This window comes from Lacerta agilis, chromosome 1 (assembly GCF_009819535.1).
Source record: "Lacerta agilis isolate rLacAgi1 chromosome 1, rLacAgi1.pri, whole genome shotgun sequence".
NCBI classification, from domain to species: Eukaryota; Metazoa; Chordata; class Lepidosauria; order Squamata; family Lacertidae; genus Lacerta; species Lacerta agilis.
Window position 1 is genome coordinate 132,494,032 of NC_046312.1, and position 24,775 is coordinate 132,518,806.

At 44.5% G+C, this 24,775-nt stretch overlaps 1 protein-coding gene across 3 annotated transcripts in view; it reads left to right on the forward strand.

Moving 5' to 3' along the window:
- The window catches only part of COL6A3 (collagen type VI alpha 3 chain), a 98,355-nt gene that overhangs the window by 26,122 nt on the left and 47,458 nt on the right, over positions 1-24,775 (forward strand). For 2 of the 3 annotated variants that reach the window (XM_033172302.1, XM_033172311.1), the window contains 9 exons: positions 4,939-5,541; positions 10,067-10,633; positions 12,045-12,650; positions 15,018-15,617; positions 16,849-17,448; positions 19,429-20,031; positions 21,344-21,690; positions 23,283-23,361; positions 24,418-24,563. In XM_033172302.1, coding sequence (XP_033028193.1) covers positions 4,939-5,541; positions 10,067-10,633; positions 12,045-12,650; positions 15,018-15,617; positions 16,849-17,448; positions 19,429-20,031; positions 21,344-21,690; positions 23,283-23,361; positions 24,418-24,563 — 4,151 coding nt within the window. Of the gene's footprint in view, positions 1-4,938; positions 5,542-7,787; positions 8,367-10,066; positions 10,634-12,044; positions 12,651-15,017; positions 15,618-16,848; positions 17,449-19,428; positions 20,032-21,343; positions 21,691-23,282; positions 23,362-24,417; positions 24,564-24,775 lie in introns of all 3 variants that reach the window. The other variant, XM_033172295.1, reaches the window with a different exon arrangement.

Here is a 24,775-nt window from a genome sequence, read left to right on the forward strand (position 1 = left end):
AAGTGGCACCCTCCCATCAAATGCCAAGGACACAACTTTTAGAAGACATCTGAAGGCAGCCCTGTATTGGGAGGTTTTTAATGTTTGGTGTTTTTATATGTGCTGGAAGCAGCCCAGAGTGTCTGGGGAAACTCAGGCAGATGGATGGGGTATAAATTTAAAAAAATGTTGTTGTTGTTGTTGTTGTTGTTAGGGACCCCTGTATAAATAGCTTCTCTGCATCAACCAGGGTTTTGGTGTTTGAAAGCACAGCAAGAACCATGGCATGTATGAAACTGCAAAGTACGAACACCTTGGTCTCACAGCTGGCAGTGCTGGCATGTAGGTGCCAATGGGCCACAAGTTAAATTACTATATAAATAAAGTAGAATCTCCATGTGAGGACTGTATACATGGTTGTATACATCAAATTCAGATAGGCAGCAGCTTGACAAAACGTTGCTACAGTCATAGAAATGACAGCTGTGTGTACAACCCACAGGTCCCCACCAGCAACAGATTTCAGGAGTGCAGTAACACGCCATGCTCCTGAAATGCTTGTAGGTGGGTTGTTTGCCCTTGTGAACCATTTTAAAGTCAGCTAGCTATTAAGCATTACCATTAATGTATTAATACCAGCATCTGTCTATATTAGTATTAAAGTAGAGCACTAACAGCACCACCCACCATATAGAATTTCTAATTCCTACAAATATAGTAAACTTCACCATGTACTTCTTCCAGCACCTGCCCAAAACAATTTTGTTAGAGCAAGCCAGTTGGTTAGAGCCTGGTGCTGACAGTTCCTGCACTGCAGGGGGTGAGGCTGCGTGATCCTCAGGGCCCCTTCCGACTCCACCATTCAGACATATTTTATTTATTTTTATTTATTGAATTTATATAATGTGTACATATATTTTAATCTGTAATTTTTGTTTGCAATGTGTATTTTAGTCTGTTAATTCTAGAGATGGCAAGGCCTGGGGAAAAAACTGGGAAAATTGGGGGGAAACGGTTTTTTTCTGTTTTTCCCCCAAAGCCGTTTTTTCCAGAAAATTGTAAAAACAAAACAAAACCCAGTCTGATATAGATTGAATATTCCACACACTTTCCTGCCCCCCCCAAAACCCGGCTTTGGAAAAAAACAGGAACCCCCCCCCCCAGTTTTCTGGGTTTTTTTCCAGGCCTTCCCATCTCTAGATTCCTTAAAAGTGTGGAACAAACATTATGTGGCACTTAGAAAAGTGTTAGTTCTGCAAATCAAAGTGTTCAAGCGTATTTGAGATGAGATTTCAGTTTAAAAAATGCTGGTTTTGTATATTGATGGACTAGATTATTCTAATTCAAGGATCAATTTATCAGGTTAGAACTTTCTAGAATAAGTTTTTTAAAGTATAGTTTAGTGTAATTTACAATGCCTTTGCAATGCAGAGATAATTCCAGAAACAAACTGGAATTACAAATTTACCCCCAAAGAATAATTAATCTGTTCTGCTTCCTTATAGAATATGATTGTGTCTTTTAGTGAAATTATATAAACCATTAGGACAAAGCAGAGGAAGCTAGTAATATACAGTGGAAGTTAAAATGCATAGTTCCATCAGGTGTGGAAAGTCTGCAGGTGCTGAATGAGTTGAAGCTGATTTAAAAAACAAAAGAAAAGAAAAAGACCTCCAGTGACAATCTCTAGTCTATCACTGCCATCTGGGCATCCAGAGAAAGATGGATCCAGGAGACCCCGCACCCCAAAGGGGAGTGACACCCCATCTAGAACGAGACCATTCACCTGATCTAGACTGCTAGTACCGTACTCTAGCAACAGCCCTTCTGTCTTGTCTGGATTAAGTTAAAGCTTCCTCTGCCTGCCTGAGATTGGACAGTGGCACCAAGAGGCAGAGTTGAGTGTTGTCTACATGTTGATCGGACTTCAGCCCAGAGTTCCATGATAAGTGGCAAGGAGGAACTTGGGCAGACCATCATGCTGAGATAGCCGCCTTCAGACTCAAGATTTCTTTGTATACGGCACAATTTTGTTTTCACACATTTAGGGAACATGCATAGATCCATCAGCCCTTCCTGGGCTTTTAAACTGAAAAGTAAACTAGTAGAAAGATGGTCTCTTTCTCACAAAGATGCTAAACCTAAAAATGGCCCACTTCAGGCTGCAGGTGAGGATTCACATGGCAGAACTTTCCTGCATATACATAGAACATGGGATTCTAACATGATCAGTGTAGAGCATATTCTTTCCATGCAGAAGGGCCCAGATTCAACAGCAAAGCAAGCCTAGGAAGGATGCCTGTTTGAAACCACTGCTGTATAGATAGATAGTGGTTGTACCTCAGCATAAGGCATCTTCTTAAGGTTTTGCAAGAATGCATTTTTTCTAGTTTTCTGTGTCAAGGAAATTGTTCCTTTGCAAGAATGCCTGAAAACTGAATTTTCTACCTCACAGAAAACTAGTATTACTAAAACAGTGCAAAGACACAACTGATTTTCCACTACTTTAGTCCTCTAAGCACACTAGTCATAATCCTGCAAACTCTTCTATGTGGAACATAGGCTTATATTGCAGTCTTTCTCTGTGTCTGCAGTGAACACTAGTCATAGGACTAATCACCCGAAATTCACAGGTATACTATGTATTTGCTGTAGATTCACAATGCAAGTTGCCATTAGGTACCCTGTAATGATATTCAAACCATGTTTTATATCCATTGCAGTTGTTAGTGAAGACCCTGAGCAAACCTTAAATCCTGAACTGTCACTTGATATTAGAACCTTGACCATATCACAGCGAGTTCTTCTTCCCTGCTCTAATTAATATTACATTAGGCATAGTGTCACATAACTTGCTAAAATTGTATTTTCTGCTAGTTACCAGTCATTTTCCAGGAATTGGATTGAAAGCCTTTGTGATAATAAAAGGTATAGCATGGAATATAGGTTGTTAAACCCTTTTGCATATCCCATTTAGTGTCAGGCTTCGGAGAAACGCACCCCCCCCCCCCCGGCTGTGTATCAGCAGAACACTTCCTCCTCCTTGCAACCTGGTCTCACAACCACTGAGCCTTCTGCATAGCAACCTCATCAGCTCTCCTTGCCCTTGGATATAAAGGCTGGACGCTTTCTAGTGAAGGGGAGTCAGTTATCTCTTCCTGTTCTGCTTCTCCCAGTTGTTCCCCACTCAGCTCTGCCCACCTGTTGTTTTCTGAACTATGTCCCTCTGCAAACCAATTCTCTAAATCTATACTGCTCCACTGTTCCTGGGCAGCTTCAGGATCCTGGTCAGGAGCAGGAAGCGGGGGAGGTACCCACCATTCCTCACCAGAGTTGTAATCCTCAGTCTGGTCTCTGACATTTTGTCTGCTTTAAAGCTTCTCCCACCCCCACCCCCCAGCAATGAACAGACCATGCACTCTTAAGTAAGTTTCAGATGTTTTGCTTACTAAATCCAAAGGTCTAGTTCATGCATTATGCCATGCAGCAGCAAGGAGAACACAAGTAAATTACTCTTCTGTGCAAAATACAGCATATAGTTTCAAACATGTAGTCTGAACTTGGAGCAACTTTAGTCAAGTCCATCCTGGTCAGTTATATAGCGAGAAATGAAGTGAGAGAAAGAAAGGAAGAGAAGAACCTTCACTTCCTCCGTCACGTAGAAAATGGGTTGTGTCTAGGAACAGAACTCTCTGGTCTCACATGGTACACTTTTTTTTCTTCCCCAAACATTTTGACCCCGCAACTGGTCTAAAGTGAATTTTTGTGAATTTCAAAGCTGAATTCAAGCTACCCTCCTGCCCTGTTGTTCACAGCTTCAGAATTATTACTGGCTTAATTAGACTTTGATTCATTATGTCTTGTTGTGCATTGTACAGTACTGAACCACAGCTGCCCGCCCACCCATAGTATACCCCCATACTAGCATTCTCCCTGTTGAGTGCTGAGTTCATTTTGCTTTGTAGGAGTAGTAAAGTCTTTACCACATTAGTTTTAGGAGACAGACTAATTCCATTTAAAAAACAAGAAGCATGGACATTAAAAGGTCAAAGAAATAACTTTATTTATTATTATTATTTTAAAAGTTTCCTGGACTAGATTCTGGCCCTTCTAGTCACTTTACTATTATAGAATCCAATTGCCCAGTTGAGCCGCGTTAGCAAATCCAGAAGTGGTTCAGATGAGCACATGGAAGTTCTGGCTATGAAGCCATGTGGTGCCAAGGGGCTCATGTCCTCGTCTCCCTGGTGCTGGGGTGGGGGTAGGATCAGGGCTGCTAAAGAAGAAGATGGGGGAGGGCCAGGGAGGGAGCTTGGGGGGTGGGGCAGTTTACTGGGCCAATGTATCGAGGCTGGAGGTATATAAATGGAAGTGGTGGTCCATCCTGAGAAGAACGGGTGGGCAGCGAGTCTGATATCAGATGGTGGGCAAAGGCAACACAGGTGGTACATTGTTGGGAGAAGACTGGTTTGTGGAAAGGAAAGGCAGCTCCATAGCAAAAAGGGAGGAGACCTGGGGGAACCCTCTGCTCCAGAGGCTTATTGCCTTCATGTCTTACCTGCAAACTTCCTAAAGGCATCAGATTGGCCTCTGCTGGGAACAGGGTGCAGGCCTAGTGACCCCTCCCCTCCCCCGCATTGGTCTGACACAGCAGAGCTCTCCTTAGCATCCTTATTTCACAGTGCAGAGCCCTGAACTGACTGTGTGACTATTGCAGAGGGATCTTCTGCAGCACTATTAAAACCTTGTGTAAAAACGATCAAGCTGGATTTAGTACATTTGAATTACAATAACAGTTCACTATAACTCAGCATAAACAAATGTGGGGGGGGGGACGGGACAAAAAGAAAGACATTTTGTAAGTTGTAGCCCCTAGAAGGTATGTAGAGATAAGCAATTGATTGAACGAGTTAAGTAAGTAATGCTACTGATTATATGTTTGTATATTGTTGCTTGCAGTTGTTGAAGTCAACAGGAGGGACATAGTCTTCCTGATCGATGGCACAGCAGCCTTGGGAGCTGCCCCTTTTAATGCAATTCGTGATTTTGTGGCCAAAATCATCCAGAAACTGGAAATTGGACCGGACCTTGTTCAAGTTGCAGTGGCACAATATGCAGATACTGTAAGACCCGAGTTCTATTTCAATAGCTTCCAGAACAGAAAAGATGTCCTTGCAAATGTCAGGAAAATAAAGCCAATGGGTGGTGCTGCCCTCAACACAGGCTCTGCACTCAGGTATGTGAAAGACAACTTATTCACCAGCGCTGCTGGAAGCAGGATCAGTGAAGGCATACCATCAATGCTGGTCCTTATTACTGGCGGAAAGTCCCAAGACGATGTTGCCGAACCAGCACAGGAAGTGAAAAGGAATCGCATATTCATCCTTGCTGTTGGGTCCCGAAAAGCAGATCGTGCAGAACTAGAACAAATTGCCTACGAACCAACCCTGGTATTCAATCCTCCCGAGTTCCGCACACCTGTCCTGGTAAATACTCTCAATGATATCTTGTCACCTCTAAAGACACTCTCCGGATGGATTGAAGTAACACCAAGTGGAAAAGGTAAACGCTGTTCTTGTTAAGTTCTGAAATGCATTTGACCTTTGTGAATAATACTGTTTTAAAAACAGCGATGGGTTTATTCATCACTTAAAATTTCTCCAGGGCAGGGGTCTGTTTGGCAGGCCTCGTTTGCTGCAACCAGCCCTTGAAACAGGCCTTGTGTCTTCTTCCGTCACTTGCATCTCTAGGGAGCTGCTGGACTGCCAAATGCACCCAGGACAAGAAAGACTGCACTTATGCAATATAAATCTTTTGCAGTGAACACTTTTAAGGATCCTGAGTTTTCTAAGGAGCTTTTACAATAATCCTGATTCCCCCCCCCAATACACAGCTCAGTATTCTAGAATTGCTAAATTTTGAAGCCTTATCCTAAATTAAGATGAATATCACGGGAATATCTGTCACTTAACAAGCTTTTTCAAAATGTATGTCTCTTACTAATATAGTCTTGCATGGTGCATATAAACAGTGGCATTTTTATTTTAAAATATAAATTAAAAATGTTCTAAATGTTCTTACACTTTAATGTATATATATATATTCTCTCTCTCTCTCTCTCTCTCTCTCTCTCTCTCTCTCTCTCTCTCTCCCTGGCCCCTGTTTCATTTCCTGCAGGTATTAGCATAAGGGCATAAATTACAAATATCCCTTTCTATCTTATAATTCCAATTAGGCTTTCAAACTATTGCCATATTTGCACATTTAATAGCTGTGTGGGGCGGGGAACCTCTGGCTTGAGGGCCAAATTTGGACTGCTAAGCTTCCAAATTTGGCCCACAAGGCTGTTCTCCCTAAACCAGTGGTTCCCAATTAGCTAAGTACTGTAGATCCCTTGTTGTTCAAATGCCAAGCCATGGGCTCCCTTCTTTTGAAAATACTGATAACTCTATGGTAGTTTTCCAAATCTTTACTATGGTCATAGACCAGCATAAGGTAAAAGCACCTTCATATACAGGTGAAACTTGAAAAATTAGAATATTGCGGAAAGGTTCATTTCTTTCAGTAATTCAACTTAAAAGGTGAAACTAATAGATGAGATGGACTCGTGACATGCAAAGCGAGATATGTCCAGCCTTTATTTGTTATAATTGTGATGATTATGGCGTACGGCTGATGAGAACCCCAAATTCATAATCTCAACTTTGGGGGTTTCATCAGCTGTACGCCATAATCATCACAATTATAACAAACAAAGGCTTGACATATCTCGCTTTGAGTGTCATGAGTCTATCTCCTATATTAAACTCCAGTAGCTAATGAAAACAATTGCTTACATAAATGGACTTTTCCACGATATTCTAATTTTTCGAGTTTCACCTGTATAAATAAAAGATGCTAGATAGGCAATAAGGCAACTGCAGAAGTAGAGGGTGCCCATACTCATCCTCTCAGTTGCAGTAGTCATACCCTGGGTGGTTTACGTGGACCCCCTGGGGTCTGTGGGCCACCAGTTAGGAACCACTGCCCTAAACAAGCACATCTGGTGTTATATGTGATGTCAGGTGTGAGGCAGGTGAAGACACGGTTGCAGAAAGCAGGGCTGAAGTGGACCAGCTCAGTCAGGCATGGAAGGTGGCAGGGCTGGGCACAGGACTCAAGGGGTGGGGTCTCGCGAGAGTGTCTCTGCTCTAGTCATGTGGGGGAATGGAATGCCTTCTAGATACAGATCAATGCTTTTTCAGGTGCCCCATAGACTCATTTGGGGAGGGAACAGAAAGGACCCAATCCACCCCAGGAGGGGATTTAGCAGGTGCCCTGGTGCTTCAGTGGAGACATCTGTGGGCCTATGCACATGTGCTGACACATTTATGACAAGTATAAAGGCCTCTTAGGATCTGGCACTGGTCCAAAGACATTGTCAAGTGAGTGCTGAGGATCAGGCTCATTTGGAACTTCCCAGTCCATTTTTGATGTCCAATAATATCAATTGGATACTTAAAATTGTTCTGAGCTTTCAGATCCAGTTTAAAAATCCATTTACACTGGCAATTTTAAACACGAAAAGTCCCTGCTTGCATCACCTGTAGACAGAAAACCTAAAATGTAGTAGGGTGTGCTTTGACCCATGTGGGGGGTGGAATCATGACATTTCACTCATTTCTTCTTTCCATCTCTTCATGGCTGTCCTGTTTCCCTTCTCTCTCACGAGGTGAACATGTGTGTACAGCAAATGTTGTATGCACACATGACAAATTCTGGTATGTTTTTCTGTGATTTCTCACATTGTTTTCTGTGCTCTACCGCAGTTCTGTTAAATAAAAGGGATATCATCTTTCTTTTGGATGGATCAGCCAGCGTTGGAAATGCCAACTTCCCCTTGGTCCGTGACTTTGTTATGAGCCTAGTTGGCTCCCTTGATGTTGGAATTGATGATATACGAATCGGCCTAGTGCAATTTAGTGAGAATCCGAAAACAGAATTCTTTTTAAACACTTTCCTAACCAAGGCAGAGGTACTCAATCATCTAAGGCTGTTGAGACTCCATGGGGGATCAGTACTGAATACTGGCGCTGCACTAGACTTTGTTCGTGAAAATCATTTCACCGAAGCCGGTGGGAGCAGGATAGATGAAAGCGTTCCTCAGGTTCTAGTCTACCTTGCGGCAGGGCGATCTGTCGATTCATTCGAACAGGCTGCCCATGCTTTAGCTCGTGCAGGAGTGATGACCTTCTGCGTTGGTGTTAAAGATGCTGATCTTACAGAACTTCAGCGGATTGCATACAATCCACAAATGGTATTTCTTAAGGATGAATTCAGTTCTCTGGCAAACGTACCACAGGAAATGATTGGTCAATTAACAACATATTATGTTGAAGAATCAGCAGGTAATTTGTTCCTTTCTTCATTCAAAATGGATTTAAGAATGATTTTGTTTTATCTTGCAGGTATGTTTCAAATGGCATGACACATTTTGCCACCGCTGTGTCTTAGAGGCATTGCACACACTGCGAAATCCATGTAGGGAACATGTTTCCATGCACATAATGAGCATCACGGATGAAGGCTGCCACGTGTGACTGCCGCAGCATCCCTAACATGTTCCTTCCATGTTTGAATTTTCTGAAGAAGCCCTTAGGGCTGTTTCCCACGTTCTAGATCTATGCACAGGGTATAAATAGAAATGTGATTGGCTGGTGTGAACCCAAGTGCACTGCTTTGCATAATGATTGCATGTGCATTTATTTCACCATTTGGACATATCTTGAGAACCTACAGTTGACAAAATAGACAAATATTTTCCATATATGAGGAGTGCTCATTTTTTTCTTTCTACAGCTTTACTTTACTTTTATTTTTTAAATCAAACTATCTCACTCCTGTTTGCTCTATGATACATTTGAAAAGAAGTGCACAACATTTATAACAGTGTCTGAGGGTGCGGCTTCTGTGCTCTTCACCCTCATCCCCCCCTTTCTTTGTTCTGAAGGGGTGGGGAGGATTAACTGTATGTGCACACAATAAAATAGAAGCCCTGTAAACACACCAGAAGTGACTTGCTGTATCCCAGGCAGAATCCTAGAGGAGTAAAGCTCTCCAGAGGCCGTTAGTCCTATGCGCTGCCAATGCGGGAGATCCACTGATGGGTGGCCCTCCTGCCCTCTGTTTCAGAAATGCCCAGCAAAGGGGAGTCTACCACCTTCCGGGGCAGTCCACTTCATTTCAAGCAGCTCGTACCATCAGGAAGAGCCACAATCTTCCCCTCGCCGGCTAGCAGGACGGCAGCCATTGCCTGAGCCTGTGCCGATACCCCTGCTGCTGCTGCTCCTTCCTTTTATCCAGCCCCTTAAGAAAAGCAAGGCACTGTATGGGATGTAGGGGGTGCCTGCCACTGGGTGGTGGGCCGTGGCAGCCTGAGCCTGTGGGGATGTCCTCCCCACGTGCCCCCCAGCTAGAATAGGACAAAGTAGGCAGCTACCTGGACATGCTCCTTCCTTCCCTCCCCAACTTTGTCAGAAGTAAGCCCCAGCATGGGGAAAAGGAGGCACTCAGGCTTGCAGGCAGCAGTGGCAGCCCAAGCAACAGTACTTGGTTCAAGAACTCCTTGCCAGAAAAAAAGCACTGGCTATGATAGGAGCAGGCACACTTCTGTACCATCGCTCTTCTTCAGAGCCTTAAAGACTGTAGCCCCGTGCATCTATGATGATGCAATGCCCCCCCCCCCCCCCCCCGTCCTGATGACAGAAAGCTGCAAGTACTAAGGTCTGCTTTAGGCGTTTGGAAGAAGCTGGAATCATTTCCACTTCCTCGTTTTTAGGTTCACTGATTGCACATCTCAACAATATAGTCCTCAATATGCATAATACATTAAAAGTACCAATGATTCCCTCTCCTGGAAGTTCTAGAGTGATTTCCAGTGATTCCACAATTTGGGTTTTTTTAAGGAAAGGCGCTATAGAAAGGCCCAAAGCCTGAATTCTTCCTCTTACATAATAAAGATCGCTCTGATTTCTCATCTCCTAGTTTGCAAATTAAATCTGCAATGATCTTTTTGTGTATTAAACATTTTCATTTCTCTTAATTCCAGAAAACAAGTTTGATATCTTGTTCTTGATTGATGGCTCAGCCAACATTGCGGGTCAGTTTGTTGCTGTCCGGGACTTTTTGCACCGGATTATTACTGACCTGAATGTGGGTCCTGACGCCATACGTGTAGCTGTGGCTCAGTTTAGTGATAACGTGCAACTTGAGTTCAACTTTGAAGACATCCCAAACAAGCAAGACATCCTTCAGAAAGTGAAAAGAATGAAGATGAAATCAGGGAGGTTGCTCAACATTGGTGCTGCGTTAGATTATGCCGCGAAGGAAATATTTGTGAAGAGCGCTGGGAGCAGGATTGAGGACGGAGTGCCACAGCTGCTTATGCTCCTTGCTGCTGGGAGATCAAGTGATAACGTGGATCGCCCTGCTGATGTTCTGAAACAAACTGGAATTATTCCTTTTGCTATCAAATCCAGGACTGCAGATCGTAGCGAATTAGAAAAGATAGCTTTCGACCCTCAATTTGTGCTAATTGCTGACTCCCTTTCCAAAATTGGAGACCTACAGCTTCAAATAGGCAGTCTGCTGAAAGCCATTCCATCTCAGCCATCAGGTATTCATTTCTGCAGTTTTCGTCTTTGCCTCTGAAGCATGCACCGTCCAACGGGTTACATAAGAAGATGTAAATAAGAAAATGCTGGCTAGCTGCCATTTGCTCAAAGCATTTAGGAGAGTCTGTTTACTTTGAAAAAGTCTCAAATAGACAATTCTTGATGCATATAAAGTGCAGGGAGTGTTGAGCTTGCTCTTTGCATGTGGGAGGCCTCATTCACATCTTTTCCCAGATACAAACGCCAGTGAGTGTGCAGCTATAAGGTACTTCCCATATATAATGAAGTGCAGTAGTGATACTAACAGGCTTTGAGTTGGGGGAAGTTTGAAAACAGGCTCCCCAGTTTGGAAATCTGGGCCCAGCACCAATCTGTATGATAGATGATAGATGACTACACAGCATATCAGAAAGAACAGAAGGCAACCGTTATATTTTACCTGTCAGCATAGTAGTCTCTTGCTTTTTCACAACTGCTTACTATAGGTAAAGCACTCGCCCTGGAAAAAGCTCATTTCTCTCATTATTAAATGCTGTTTCTCCATCCTATAGCTGCTTATTTGCTTGCAATGGCCATTTTCAGCCTGATGTGTGGGAAGGTAAAGCCAGTGTAAACGAGGGGTAATTTAAGTAGGAGCCCACTCACATGCCCTCCTTTCCAGGGACAGGTCTGGGCTCTCCAGGTCCATGAGCATTCTTTTCTTTTCTTTTCTTTTTTCTTTTCTTTTCTTTTCTTTTTCTTTTCTTTTCTTGCACTTTAATCTGGGAAACCTGCATTTTACAGCTGAAACGTAGCAAACAGCAGTTGGGTTTTCCACAGATGGTCGTTTATTCTGATTCAGTGGTTAAAACATGGGTTTTCTTGGGGAGAGTGCCAGGACAAAACAAAAACAAAACCCCCATTTGGACACAGACCTGGAAAGCCCAGAGCTGTGTCTAGAAAGCCTGGAGCAAAAGTATGTGTAGATGAGCCCTTGAAGTGACCCTGAGTGTGGAAGAGATAACCTTGAAGTATTTGCTACTGAGATGACGATAGGAGCAGGAAACGGAGAGAAAATGAAACTTCACCGTGCACAGAAATCTCTTGGGTTCTGATGCCCCCCTGAAGCATTTCAAATCAAGACTCTCTTCCTCGGGCCCAATCACACCACACCTGCTTCTTCAGGAAAACTGCTTAAACAGCCACTCTGACTTTCACTGGCTCTCACCAGTAAAACTACTTAAGCTGGTGATCTTTTTAACCAATTCCTGTACCCTGAGCTGGTGCCTTCCCTCATTTCTCCCCCTCAGTTTTCTTTTCACCCTGGGAGCAAGAGCATGCAAAATTTAATAGGCAAATGGGAGCTTACCTTTTTCTTTATGTGACAATTGATTGTATTCCTTTTTTCTCATATCCCCCACATTTCTTCAACAGCTGATGAAACTCAGAAGAAGGATGTTGTGTTTCTGATAGACGGTTCAGATGGCATCCGAAGCATTTTCCCAGAGGTGAAGTCCTTTGTGCAAGGTTTGGTCGACACTTTGGACATTGGTCCCGACAAAGTCCAGGTGGCCGTGGCCCAGTACAGCAATCGTGTGCAGCCGGAGTTCCTTCTGAATCGCTACCAAGACAAGGCGGACGTGATCAGGGCCGTCCAGAGATTGTCTGCCATGGGAGGCCCTTCCCTTTATACAGGGGCTGCCCTTAACTACCTGATGAGCAATGTATTCACCAGCCAGGCTGGAAGCAGGTTGTCTGAAGGGGTCCCGCAGTTATTGATCCTGCTGACTGCGGAAAAGTCAAGCGATGATGTCACAAGGCCTGCCGTGGATCTCAAGAGGAGGGGTGCAGTGCCGTTTGGCATTGGGATCAGAAATGCAGATCCTGCTGAGCTGCAGACCATTTCTTTCGTTCCTCAGTTTGCGACCCTTGTCCCAGGTGTTGCTCAGTTGGGCTCCTTCAAACAAACGCTTTCACGAACAGTGTCTGAGTTGACCGGGCCAAAAATAACCGCTTTGGCCACAGCACTTCCTAGCCCAGGTGAAAAGAAACTTCTTAACTATTGAACCTGTGTTATAATTATGCTCCTAGTACACACAAACACATTGCGCGGCCAGGCAAAGTCCCCCCGAACCCCGGGGCAGCCCCTGAGGGAAATAACGACTCATGACAACGTTCTATGGGATTAATTGGCCACAACTTTATTAATATTTCAGATGTAGGAAGACCTTGGCTCAGGCATTGGGCGTTTATCCTTCCCAGCCCCCCAGCCGGGGTTCTGGGTAACTTCAGGGTTATCCAGCATGACTGGGAAGTGGGCTAGTCTGGAGAACATATGTTCAAGCAGATAGCCCACCTCCCTGTGTTCGCTGCCGCTGGGAGGGGAGGGCAGTGACGACCCTGGGCGTTTGGTCAGTGCCTCCCCCTGAGACCCCTTTAACGGGAACCCTGTTATCGCCACAGCAATGGGGGCGGGGGTCACCGCCCCACACACCCCCCATCCTGTAAATGACTAAAGGATTCCGCCCAAGGCCTGCAACCGCCAAAGTTGTGACAAATTGTTACGGGAAAGGTGAAACCTGCCAATGCAGGGAAATTCCTTTCCGGCCCTTTAACAGCGACCTTGTCATAGCAGCGCCTGCGTGGCTGTGTGGCTGTGGAAAAAAGGTGGTTAAATCTGCAAAGTAAACGTCAGTTGAGGGAGTGCAGGGTGGGGAAGCTCTGAATCCAACGGCCGCTTCCCAGGTATGACTCAAGCTCTATTGTGTGTACTGTATAATCCCTCCTTCTACCTGGCCAATCCCCCTGGCAACACCTCCCCAGCTGGGATTGGGTGGCTGCTAGAGTAGGTGGAGTCCACAGGTATCCCAACCTGGGGAAGGCAAGCCAGACCAACTGCCAGGAGCTGCCACCATGATCCAATGGGTCTCCCTGCGACCTCACAACATGCACACCCCATTTGATGTGGGGAACGCTCATTGTGGTCATGAAGCAGCCCAAGTTGTTGGAGGGAGCGGGGGACGTTGAGCCCTGTTCTGCAGCATCTGGTTCAAAATGGGCACTATTGCAGCAGCACTGATCACATTTGCCAGGGCTTGTTTTGGCTTCTCCAGTGGCTGCTTAAAGAGACACAAAATCTCGCAAAAACATTTTACACAAGAACTGTATGGTGGGGGAGATGCCAGAATTACTGCACACAAAATGGCAGCCCTAAGTCTGGGTACTGTTATCTGCACCCAGAATGGATGGTTACATTACCAATGGGTAATGTCTCATCTGCAGATGGCAGGGGACTTCCTGTGTGTATGTTTGTGTGCATTTATAAGGTTCCAGGGGTTACTCTTGGGTTATGCTTTCTGATTGTGTTGCTGGCTACATTATCTTCTGTGACCCAGATTTATTGTGCCGCAGCCTTGGGCTGATGCAGAGAAAGTAGCAGGGCTGGTGGGCTCCGTGAAGGTTTGTGCAGTAGGAGAGAAGCAAAATGGCCATCCTACTGCATGTTGTGCCCACTTCACATCAGGGCTAATTATGGTTTGCACTAGCCATAACCCCAAATACTTCCAGGTGGGCAACAGACAAACTAGGGCTTAATGCTGCTTTTTCTGTTTTCATTTTACATTAGCTCAGCCTTCTCAGTTTCAGAGTAGTGATGACCACCCTGTGGATTGCCTATTTAGATATCATGCCAGACTATAATTAACATAAACCATGATTTGCAAAATTCATACTATAGTTTCTAACAGAGGAATTCAATGTCACACTAATTTGATTGCTGAGTCAGCATTGGCATTTCTACTTGTCAGTCAAAAAGTTCTCTGCCCTCCTTCCCCACGCCAATTGGGGGGAGGGCATGGGGGGAGGAAATGAAGAGGGAAATCCCGTGGTGCAAGTAGGACTTTTTGTGCTGTCTCCCACTAGCATACCCAGGGCTTTTCTTTATGCAGAACTCACTGGAACTTAGTTCCAGCCCCTCTCAGGTAGGTGCCATTATCATAAGAGAACAATAGTTTTCCATCACTAAAATTGTGAGCTAAAATTGTCAAGAGAGACACTGATCAACTTTGCCAAGCTCACTTTGTGTAGCTTTTACTAAGTGTAGCTTTTACTTCAGTGCCATATTACTGACACAGTTGTACCCTGGCTCCTGAATGCCTTGGGAGTCTAACGTTCCAGCTCCCGAATGATCAAAAACCGGAAGTGAGTGTATCGGTTTTTGAACGTTCTTTGGAAGCCGAATGTCCGATGGGGCTTCCGATTGGCTGCAGGAGCTTCCTGCAGCCAATCAGAAGCCACGCTTGGGAAGTCGACTGTAGTCTAAAATTACTACTATTTGTGCCTTTCAAATGTGTTGCTTGTATAATTTATTTGTACTAGTGTCTTCTAAAGTCTTTCTTTTTTCCATAGTGGATGAGAGGAGAGATGTTGTGTTCCTGATTGACGGCTCCCAGTTTGCAGCTACTGAATTTCCTTCAGTTGTTGAGTTTATTGAGAGACTTGTAAGCAACATGAATGTGGGCTCTGCTGCTACTCGGGTGGCTGTGATTCAGTTCAGCAATGACCCCAGGGTTGAATTTCTGCTGAATGCACATTCCACCAAGGATGAGGTACAAGCTGCAGTGAGAAGACTCAAACCCAAAGGAGGGAGGCAAGTGAACCTTGGATCTGCCCTAGAATATGTGTCAAAGAACATATTTACGAGGCCCTCGGGAAGTCGCATAGAAGAGGGTGCACCTCAGTTTTTAATAATTATCTTTTCCCACCCATCTGATGATGATTTAGAGGATCCTGTACTCCAAGTCAAGAGTGTTGGTGTGGCACCATTTCCTATTGGAGTGAACATGGATTATGAGGAAATGGTCAAAATAGCTCTTAGCCCTCAGTATGTGTTCCAGGTATCAACCTATCAGGATCTTCCAAGTCTGGAACAGAAATTGCTGGCCCCTGTTACAACACTAACTTCACAGCAGATACAAAGCCTTATTGGTGAGACAAGTCGTCCTATAGGTAAGGATGCTGTCCGTTTTTGTTTGTGTAAATCATTTTCTCATCTCCCATTAGATAACCCACCTCTTCCATCTTCTAGGGAAACTTCTTACCTGTCACAACAACAGCTGCAGAATTGCACCAGTATGAAGACTTAGGAGTCTAAAGAGTTTGCAGAATGTTCTGGGGCTCTTGTTACGATAACTAGCAGGGGGTCACATTAGCTTCTGTTCCTCTTGGGAGTTCACAGAATGGTGCTAAAAGTAGGATAGAAGATCCTTTGCTTCCCCTCATTCCTGACATGCTATGTAAGGTTCTTAATCTGTATTTGGGTGGGTGAGGGCAAGAGCTAGCTTTCTTTGCTAGTCAGAGCTGCCGCATTTTCAGGTAACATTTTTTTTTTTTAAGGACAATTAACAATCTCCTTATGATCAATTAATGCATCTGTAATCCTCTTGCCTAGACCAAGAGAATTGGTTTATGTGTATGGTGGTGCCCATTGACTGTCATCTCACAAAAGCATAAGTTGAATCAGGGCTGTAGTGTCTCCTGTTGCATGGTGGGGGGGGTGGGGTGGGGGTGCTGCTGCCAGGCAGTGCACTTGTGCCCCGGAGCCCCCGAGTCAGGCCTGACCATTGGCCTGATCCAGCAGGCTTTTCATATGCAGTTTCACTTGTTGAGGGAGGGATTTGCTGTTCCACTTCCCATGGCAAAATGACTTGAGCCAGCTCCAACAAGTGATCTTCTTCTAGAACACAATATTAAAATGTCATTTGGTGAATATAAGGGTATACGGAGAGCCCTGCTGGACTGAGCCAAAGGCGTTTCTTGGAAATGAAATCCACCGACATTAATGTTGCCTGCAAGTCATTGTGGTTAAGACTAGGTGTTAGGATACTGACATTACAAATGTGTTTTAAAGCTGGAGTCAAGCTTCAGAAGCCTATTTTGTACAGCAAGGCAGAAAATTTGCACAAACACATTTTAAAAAATGCTGCACATAGAAAAAAGCACCTACAGCTTAGAAAAAGCTAAACTAGTTTGCCTGGTGTTTGTAACACTGCCTTTTACAGAGTTCCATCATTGGTCCATCTTCCCCAACATTGTCTGTTCCGGCTAGCAGTGGCTATCTCTGTCACCAGCCACTTCTACCCAAGCTGCTTTTAACTGGAAATGCCAGGAATTGGGCCTGGCATTAGTGTAAGAAGAAAGCCAGTGACACTCCTCTTTGCTGCATTTTTCCTTCCTGCAGATATTGATAGTGAAGCAAAGGACATTGTCTTTGTCATCGACACTTCTAACAATGTCAAGCGGGACGATGCTGCTCACATTCGAGACTTTATTATCCAGATTGTCCAGATGTTGGAAATTGCACCAAGCAAAGTAAGAGTTGGTGTTGTCCAGTTCAGCAATGATGTATTCCCTGAGTTCTACTTAAAAGATCACAAAACAAGAGGTGCTGTCATAGACCACCTTCGGCGCTTGCGGCACAGAGGAGGTGCTCCCCTGAATGTTGGGAAAGCTTTGGAGTTTGTTATGAAGAACTACTTTGTTAAATCTGCAGGCAGTAGAAGAGAAGATGGAGTCCCACAGCATTTAGTTCTTTTGCTTGGGGGGAGATCGGAGGATGATGTCAGCAGACCTGCTGCCAAGATGCAGACATCTGGGATTAAAAGCCTGGGTGTAGGATCAGGGAATGCAGGCAATGAAGAACTGCGAATAATTACCAATGATCCCCGAACTGTATTTTTCGTGAGAGAGTTTACTGAGCTCCCATCAATAAGGACAAGGTTTTATGCATCATTTGAGGCACCTCAAGAACCGACACTCACGCCGCCTGACGTTTTCCCTGGTTAGTCTTTCATTTCAAAACAAATATTTTTGAATGTAGTAATGGGGAAATAATGCATTTTTATTGGTATTTGAAATTTCTGTTGGTGGGGATCTAAAGAAACAGTATGTGCATGAGAGAGAGAATTGTGCACAGACAGACCTTTGCGTTCTCACTTCACACACACAAAAGAGATCAAGCGGGCCTGTTCTTTAGTGGAGGAAATGTCCCCTCACGCCTTCCATGGTGATGTGGTGTTTGTGGCTTAGAGTCTCCGCTGCAGCCATCCACCCATGCCACAGCGTGTCTTGACTCCAGCGGCTGAAGGGAGATGTACCGGTATTCTCCTCTCTCACCGCTCACTGGAATTTGATTTCCTGCCTGCTGCTTGATCCAGTCATGGGCAAGCATGGGGGCGGGGCCACTGAGGGGTGGGTGGGGCCTGAGACTGACCCCTGGGAGCCTTCACTCAGGTCCACTCCCATGATTTAAAAGCTGGCCTGGCCTTTGACTGACCCCGTATAAATTTGAATGTGATTGGCAGAAATCCATGCACTGCAGGGGAGCACTGCTACTTTGGTATAGGCTATGGATGTCCAACAGGTAGATCGCGGGTCGATCTCTGGCTCCCTTTCCTCAGCGTCATTGAAACTGACTCCTGGCCCACCTTGCATTGTTGTGTGATCAGTGGAAGGGAAGACGGAGCTTTTTTTCATTCAAAGTGATATTACTGTGCGAGACCTTCTCCCTTAGATCCTTGGCTTTAAATCCCCCTCCCCCATGGAACTTCCCTCCTAAGAAAGTATTTGCATTTCCTCCTCCCTAAAAAAAGCTCAACAACTTTGACCTGAACCCCCCCAAAAGGGCGGTAGATCATTGCCAGATTTTAATTCTGAAAGCAGATGGCAGTCTCTCTGGAGTTGGCCACCCCTGCTACAGGGCATCAGAATAGATTTGATAGTTTCCAGAAGAGGAACCTTTCAGAGTGTAATGATAATGGATTGATTCCTATGTTAAATAAGGTATACAAGCTAAAGGCCATTCCAGTGTTTCAGTCTTTGCTCACAATACCAATGATCCTTCGCCACCCTTCTGATACTTCAGGATACTACTAATGGGGGTGAGAGCAAATGTTCACACCACAAAGCCCTTTACCGTTTTGCTTGATAGAGATACCAAACTTTCATCCTTCAAGCAGAAGGTAGTCACCTAAATCAGCTCTTTCTTTTCTTTTTTTGCTCTCCATGTGATAATTTTCTTCTTTTAGAATCTAAAAAACTTTAAAAAACATATTCTTCATTATCTTGACACCACATTTTAATAATAGGATACAAAATAAAATCATCTACAAAATTATCACATAGGGGGCACAGGTAAAGGCAAAGGGACCCCTGACCGTTAGGTCCAGTCGCAAACGACTCTGGGGTTGTGGCGCTCATCTTGCTTTACTGGCCGAGGGAGCTGGCGTACAGTTTCCGGGTCATGTGGCCAGGATGACTAAGCCGCTTCTGGCAAACCAGAGCAGCGCACGAAAACACCATTTACTGAATTTGGTTTTAGCTTATCCTACAGGGGTACTTGGGGACACGGCTGGCACTGTGGTCTAAACCACATGGGTACTTGCTACCCAACTTCCTTTCTTCCTCCCATAAGCACTGGCAAAGGGTGAGTTGCCATTCATGGAACTTTGGGCAACAATAGTAGTCTAGTGAGAGGAAATAATGTGTCTTCAAATGTTATTGTTCAGTTCAATCCCTCTAATATTTTAAGTAAGATTTAAGCACCTGCTTATTTTCAAGTTTGTCTTCACAACCATCAATTCAAGACACTTTCTGTTCTTTACAAAGTAAATGTGGGGAGGTATCCATAATGCATTTATCTGTATTTTATGGATTCTGCTGGTGACCCTTATGCAGATCAGGCAGATCTCCAGCCTTGCTGATTGGGGCAGGGGGTCTTCAGCCTACTTCACACTTCTCCCCACCCATTTACATCTTTCAGATGGCAAAAAACAAGCAGACGTTGTCTTTTTGCTGGATGGCTCCATCAACTTTGGGAAAGACAATTTCCAACAAGTGATTGACTTTGTATATGGCATCATTGACGCTATTTATGAAGAAGGCGATTCCATTAATGTTGCCTTAGTGCAGTACAACTCAGATGTGAGTGACGAATTCTTTCTGAAGGATTTCTCCAGCAAAGACCAGATCTTAGATGCTGTCGAGAAAGTAACATACAAAGGAGGCCGAGTTGCTGATACAGGAGCGGCCATCAAGCATATCCAAGCAAAACATTTTGTGAAGGAGGCTGGCAGCAGGGCAGACCAGAAGGTCCCTCAGATTGCATTTATTATAACAGGAGGCAAGCCAGAAGACGATGGGCAGGCAGCTTCCTTAGCACTGGCACGGTCAGGTGTCAAGGTGTTTGCAGTTGGAGTCAAAAACATTGACCTTGGCGAAGTTACCAAACTCTCCAGTGACGGCACCACAGCTTTCCGGGCAGCAACGGCACAGGAACTCTCAGAGTTGAATGAGGCTGTGCTGGTTACGTTGAGTGATACCATGAGAGAGCAGCTGTGCAGACCAGTGGGGGCAGTCTCAAAAGGTAATGACTGCCATTTTAAATACACTTGGGTTGTTTCCATTGCTTTTTTCGTGTCCACTTTCCATCTTGACGCTCTGTGCATTGGTGTAATTATTGTATACAACTTTGCTTTTGCTTCTTTCTCTTCTTTGATACTGCATTTTTTTTAAGTACAGTAGCTTCTTCCATAGAACGGTTGACTTCCTTACACTCTACAATAGAACCTACTTTATTTTCAACACTTACCAAGGCATGTGGGAATGCACCACCAGTGGTCTCTTAGGTCAAGCCAGTGAATGGCTCAAGGCCCCAAACTCTACTTTCTTGAAGGACCTTGAAGCTTGAGGAGAGTTAGGGATCTGGCTGGTCTTGAATGAAAATAGTAAAGCTTGGATTTTTTTTATAGTGCTCCTTATGCCTTACACCGTGTTGCAACCTTACATGATTATTACAACCCCAAAGGCAGGGTGGGGGACTGAAAGAGAGAGACAGGGAGAAGCTTGCCTAAAGCTACCCAGTGAGTTAATGGCAGAGATAAAATTCAAACCATGCATGAGGCAAAGCTAAGATTTAAAATGCTCCCTCAGCTGCATTAAGATAAGCAGATGAAGTTCTGCTTATAGCTCTCACAGCCATGGTGGTTGCCTCACTGCGAGAAGCCAAGTTACAGGGAACCAGGCAGAGGGCCTTCTTGGTAGTGGCACCCACCCTGTGGAACGCCCTCCCGTCAGATGTCAAGGAGATAAACAACTCTCTGACTTTTAGAAGACATCTGAAGGGAGCCCTGTATCAGGAAGCTTTTAATGTGTGATGCTCCGTTGTGTTTTTGTATATTGTGCTGGAAGCCACTCCCTCTGCTTCCTCCTCCTCCTTCAACATGGAGGCCCCCGTTGGCTATCAGGGCTTATGGCCCTCTTTTCCTCTGTAAGTACTGGAAGCGCATTACTGGTCCATTGTGGGCCAGAAATTTAAAAAGTAAGCTAAACAACACCAAGCATGCCACCTGTCTCAGGGGGTATCCAATATGTTAGGGGTGGAAGTTTAGTCATGGTGCAAGTTTGGGGGAAAGGGAGAAGCAGAGTCAAAAGCTTTAGTAAGGGACATCTTTACTGAAAGCTTACCGGTATCTGCACTGTAGTTTAATAATTATAGATATTGTTGTTATCAATTTACCCGTGAACAACAGAAAGAAAGCACCTCATCTAGGACAATGGGTTATGAGTACTTGCTATATAAATCCCTTTTTCTGTATGGAAGAATCCTATACACATTTGTATAGGATGTATATTCCCCTACGCGGTGTAACATGCCATTCTGCTTTTGTCTACTCAAGATTGTGATCTGGATGTTATACTCGGATTTGATGTATCAGATGTTGGACCAGGGCAAAGTATATTTGCTTCGCAGAAGGTGCTGGAGTCAAAGGTCAATCACATTCTGAACACGATTACTCAGCTGCAGAAAATCAGCTGCACTGCCAACCAGGCCCCTTCGACGCGGGTGGCTCTCCTGGCGCAGACACGCTCTGGAGTCGTGGAAGCGTTCGACTTTTCTGAGTACCAGCCGGAGTTGTTTGAAAAGTTCCAAGCTTTGCACAGTGGTGGTCCATATGTCCTAACTGCAGAGACACTCAAATCTTACCAGAACAAATTCAGAGCATCTCCTGCTGGAACCGTGAAGGTAAGTTTGGACTCCATTCTCTCTTTTTTTTGGAGGCGAGGGGATGGACTCTGGGTCTGTGCTGCTCTTCAGTTTTACAACCAGCACATAGCCTGGAAGGCTGAGTAGCCATAATCCTGGAACTTCTTGACATGCTCTGGCAAAAAATTCTCCCAACTGTTTCATTAAGCTCTTGCAAAAATATTATTTAATTGCTGCAAGCAAATTAACCCCCCCCCCCATTATTTTAAATCCATATTAGTGGATTATGATCCTAATCTCTTGCTGCAGCCAAATACTGTTTTACAGGCGCAAAGCAACAAGTTGCTCTTTGAAAGAATTTGTAAAATCTTATTTGCTTTATTACCACAGCACTATCCACTACTAGCTGGGAAAATTAGATAAAATCTGATTTGCCAAATAAATGCTTAAATGTGAAGATTTAAAAACCCCAAATGTATTCCTGTATAGCATTGATCTTGACTGATTTATATGAATTAGATATGGTCTATGAATTGGTTTCTGAATTTTAAGTGTGTGGGGAAGAATGGTAGGGTTAGAGCTTTAGTTCATGCTGGAAAATGTCTTGAGCTAAACACTTCATAAGTTTTGTTTGCCTGTATGGAGTTATAGATGTAATTTTGGTGGAGATAGCCAACTTGTGTTGGCCTATAAGCCACTCTTCTGCCCTAAGCAGCCTTGTTCGTTTCAAACCTTGCCCTGTCTTGCCCAAACCTCTGGAGACAGTCACAGTACATATGCCATGAGTGGTAAGAGGTACAGACCCCTGGAAGGTTAAGTCCAGTCCAAGGCGGCTGTGGGGTGCGGGCCGAGGGAGCTGGTGTTTGTCTGCATTCAGCTTTTTGGGTCATGTGGCCAGCATGACGAAACAGCTTCCAGTGCAATGGGACATTTCCTGCCTCAGCGGTACCTATGATTTTGAACTGCTAGGTTGGCAGAAACTGGGACAGAGCAATGGGAGCTCACCCTGTCGTGGGGATTTGAACCGCCAGCCTTTCAACTGGCAAGCCCAAGAGGCTCAGTGGTTTAGACCACAGGGCCACCCGTGTCCCTCTGCCATGACTGGAGGAGCTATTCCCAACTTCTACATCATCCTGCTCTCATCCAAGGCAAAGAGTGTGGAGGACAGTTGGCCTCAGATACCCTTGTGCCACAGGGCATACCCAGAAGAGATCCTTGGACTGCTCTGGAACCACAGGCCATTTCCTGAATGTCATTCTGAAAACTGACCAGGGCGCCTTGGGAGAACTACATGGCCCAAGGTTGCCCATGGCAGAGGGACGTGCACAGAAGTGCCTCCCTTCCCCGAGAACGGGTTCCATTTTAGCTGCGCAGAATTCTTGTAATGCAGATAATAGCAAAAATGGCTCAAGCAGCTATGGCAGCAGCACCCAGCCATGAGGGGGATTCACCTGGAAGCAGAATGGTTGTTAGGTTTCTCATGGCAGACCTTTCATTATGTGCACCGCCCTGAGATCTTACGATGAAGGATGGTTTATGAATCTGATAATAAAATAAATTACATCAGAGTGATGTTTTTTCATATAAATGTGTTTCACAACTGATGTATAATAACTTATTTCCTTCCTCAGGTTGTAATACACTTAACTGATGGCATCGATGGTGCTAGAGGGCAGCTAGCAGCTGCGTCTGATGATCTGAAGAGAGAAGGTATTATCAACAATATATTTTGGAAAGTTGCAGGTCTCTTTGCCTTTTCATTTGGACACCTCTTATGACATTGTAATCAAATTTTGCATGAGGGAGACGGTTTTTGTCTGTGTTTGAATACAAATGGAAGCCATTTTTAATCAAGATGGTGGACTAAACATTTCTGTGCCGGTTTTATCCAAATTTTATATCTCATAAGCAAATTTTGCACAATGGTTCCTGAGATGGAAGAGCAGAATTTTGTCTGCATTTGGATACAACTGGACACCATTTTGAATGAAGGTGGAAGACTGACATTTTAAAACTACCCTGATTTCTTCTCTTTTGCCATTCTTTAACCACTGCAACACAAGGAAGATTTAATTACTTGCTTGTGATACCATTTGACATAGTATGGCCTGTCCCAGACAATTACAAAAAAGGAGAAAGAGCCTGGGGTTTCTTGCTCAGTGCTACATTCGCAGTCTAGTGCAGCCAGGGGGGATACCATATTCCTATAGAATGAATGAGCCAAAGAGCCTTTTGGGAAGCTGTGTTGCTGTACTGTCTTTTCAATTCAAGGAAGATGTGTGTGGCAGCATCGAGGAAGGGGCTCTCACCATCCTCCATTATTGGGATTTTTTAGGGGGGGGGGAAGAAATGGTTCACAAAATGTTGGGCTGTGGGAGGAGTGGCCTGTAGTTGCCTCTTTCCAATTTTTAAAGGGCTCCTTAACTTCTGGGCCTGGCTGGTTCAACAGAGACCAGTCAGTGTCTGAATAGCAAGAACAATAATACAGTACAGCAGGGAAATGTTTTCCAAAATCTGATGCTGTGGATTTCTGAAATGCCTGAGGTGGCACCGGTAATTTGGTGCAACTTGCTTCTAGGCAGAATAAGCACTGAGAGCAGAGAGTTTGGATCAAGTGAAAGGAGAGCATTAGCCTGCCACCACCAGCATATAGGTGGTGTCTCCCCAGAGAACAAGGCAGCACCCCTGCGGAGCCGTACAGAATGAGCTGTTTAGAGTTGGTGAACAATTGCTTGTGGCTGACGGCTTTTCCTTGCAATTCTCCAGGTGTCAAGGCTCTCATTTTTGTTGGGTTGGAGCGAGCAGCAAATTTCGATGATGTGATGAAGCTGGAATTTGGGCGTGGTTTTACTTATAATCGACCTCTTCGAGTGAATCTGCAGGATATAGACTTTGAACTGGCAGAGCAACTAGTAAATAACTAAGATCTGTAATTTGCCTGAGTAGCTTTAGATGTATATTTTTATGGACTTAGGTTTGAACACCTGTTACACACCTGTGGTTTCTTCTTTGCAGAAATGCACTCTTTTTGCGCCTAACTATGAGGTGACATTTCAGCTAGCAACTTTCTGTGTCTCTTAGCTGCTACGTTAAACTATGTAATTGTCCATTGGACTCTATTCAC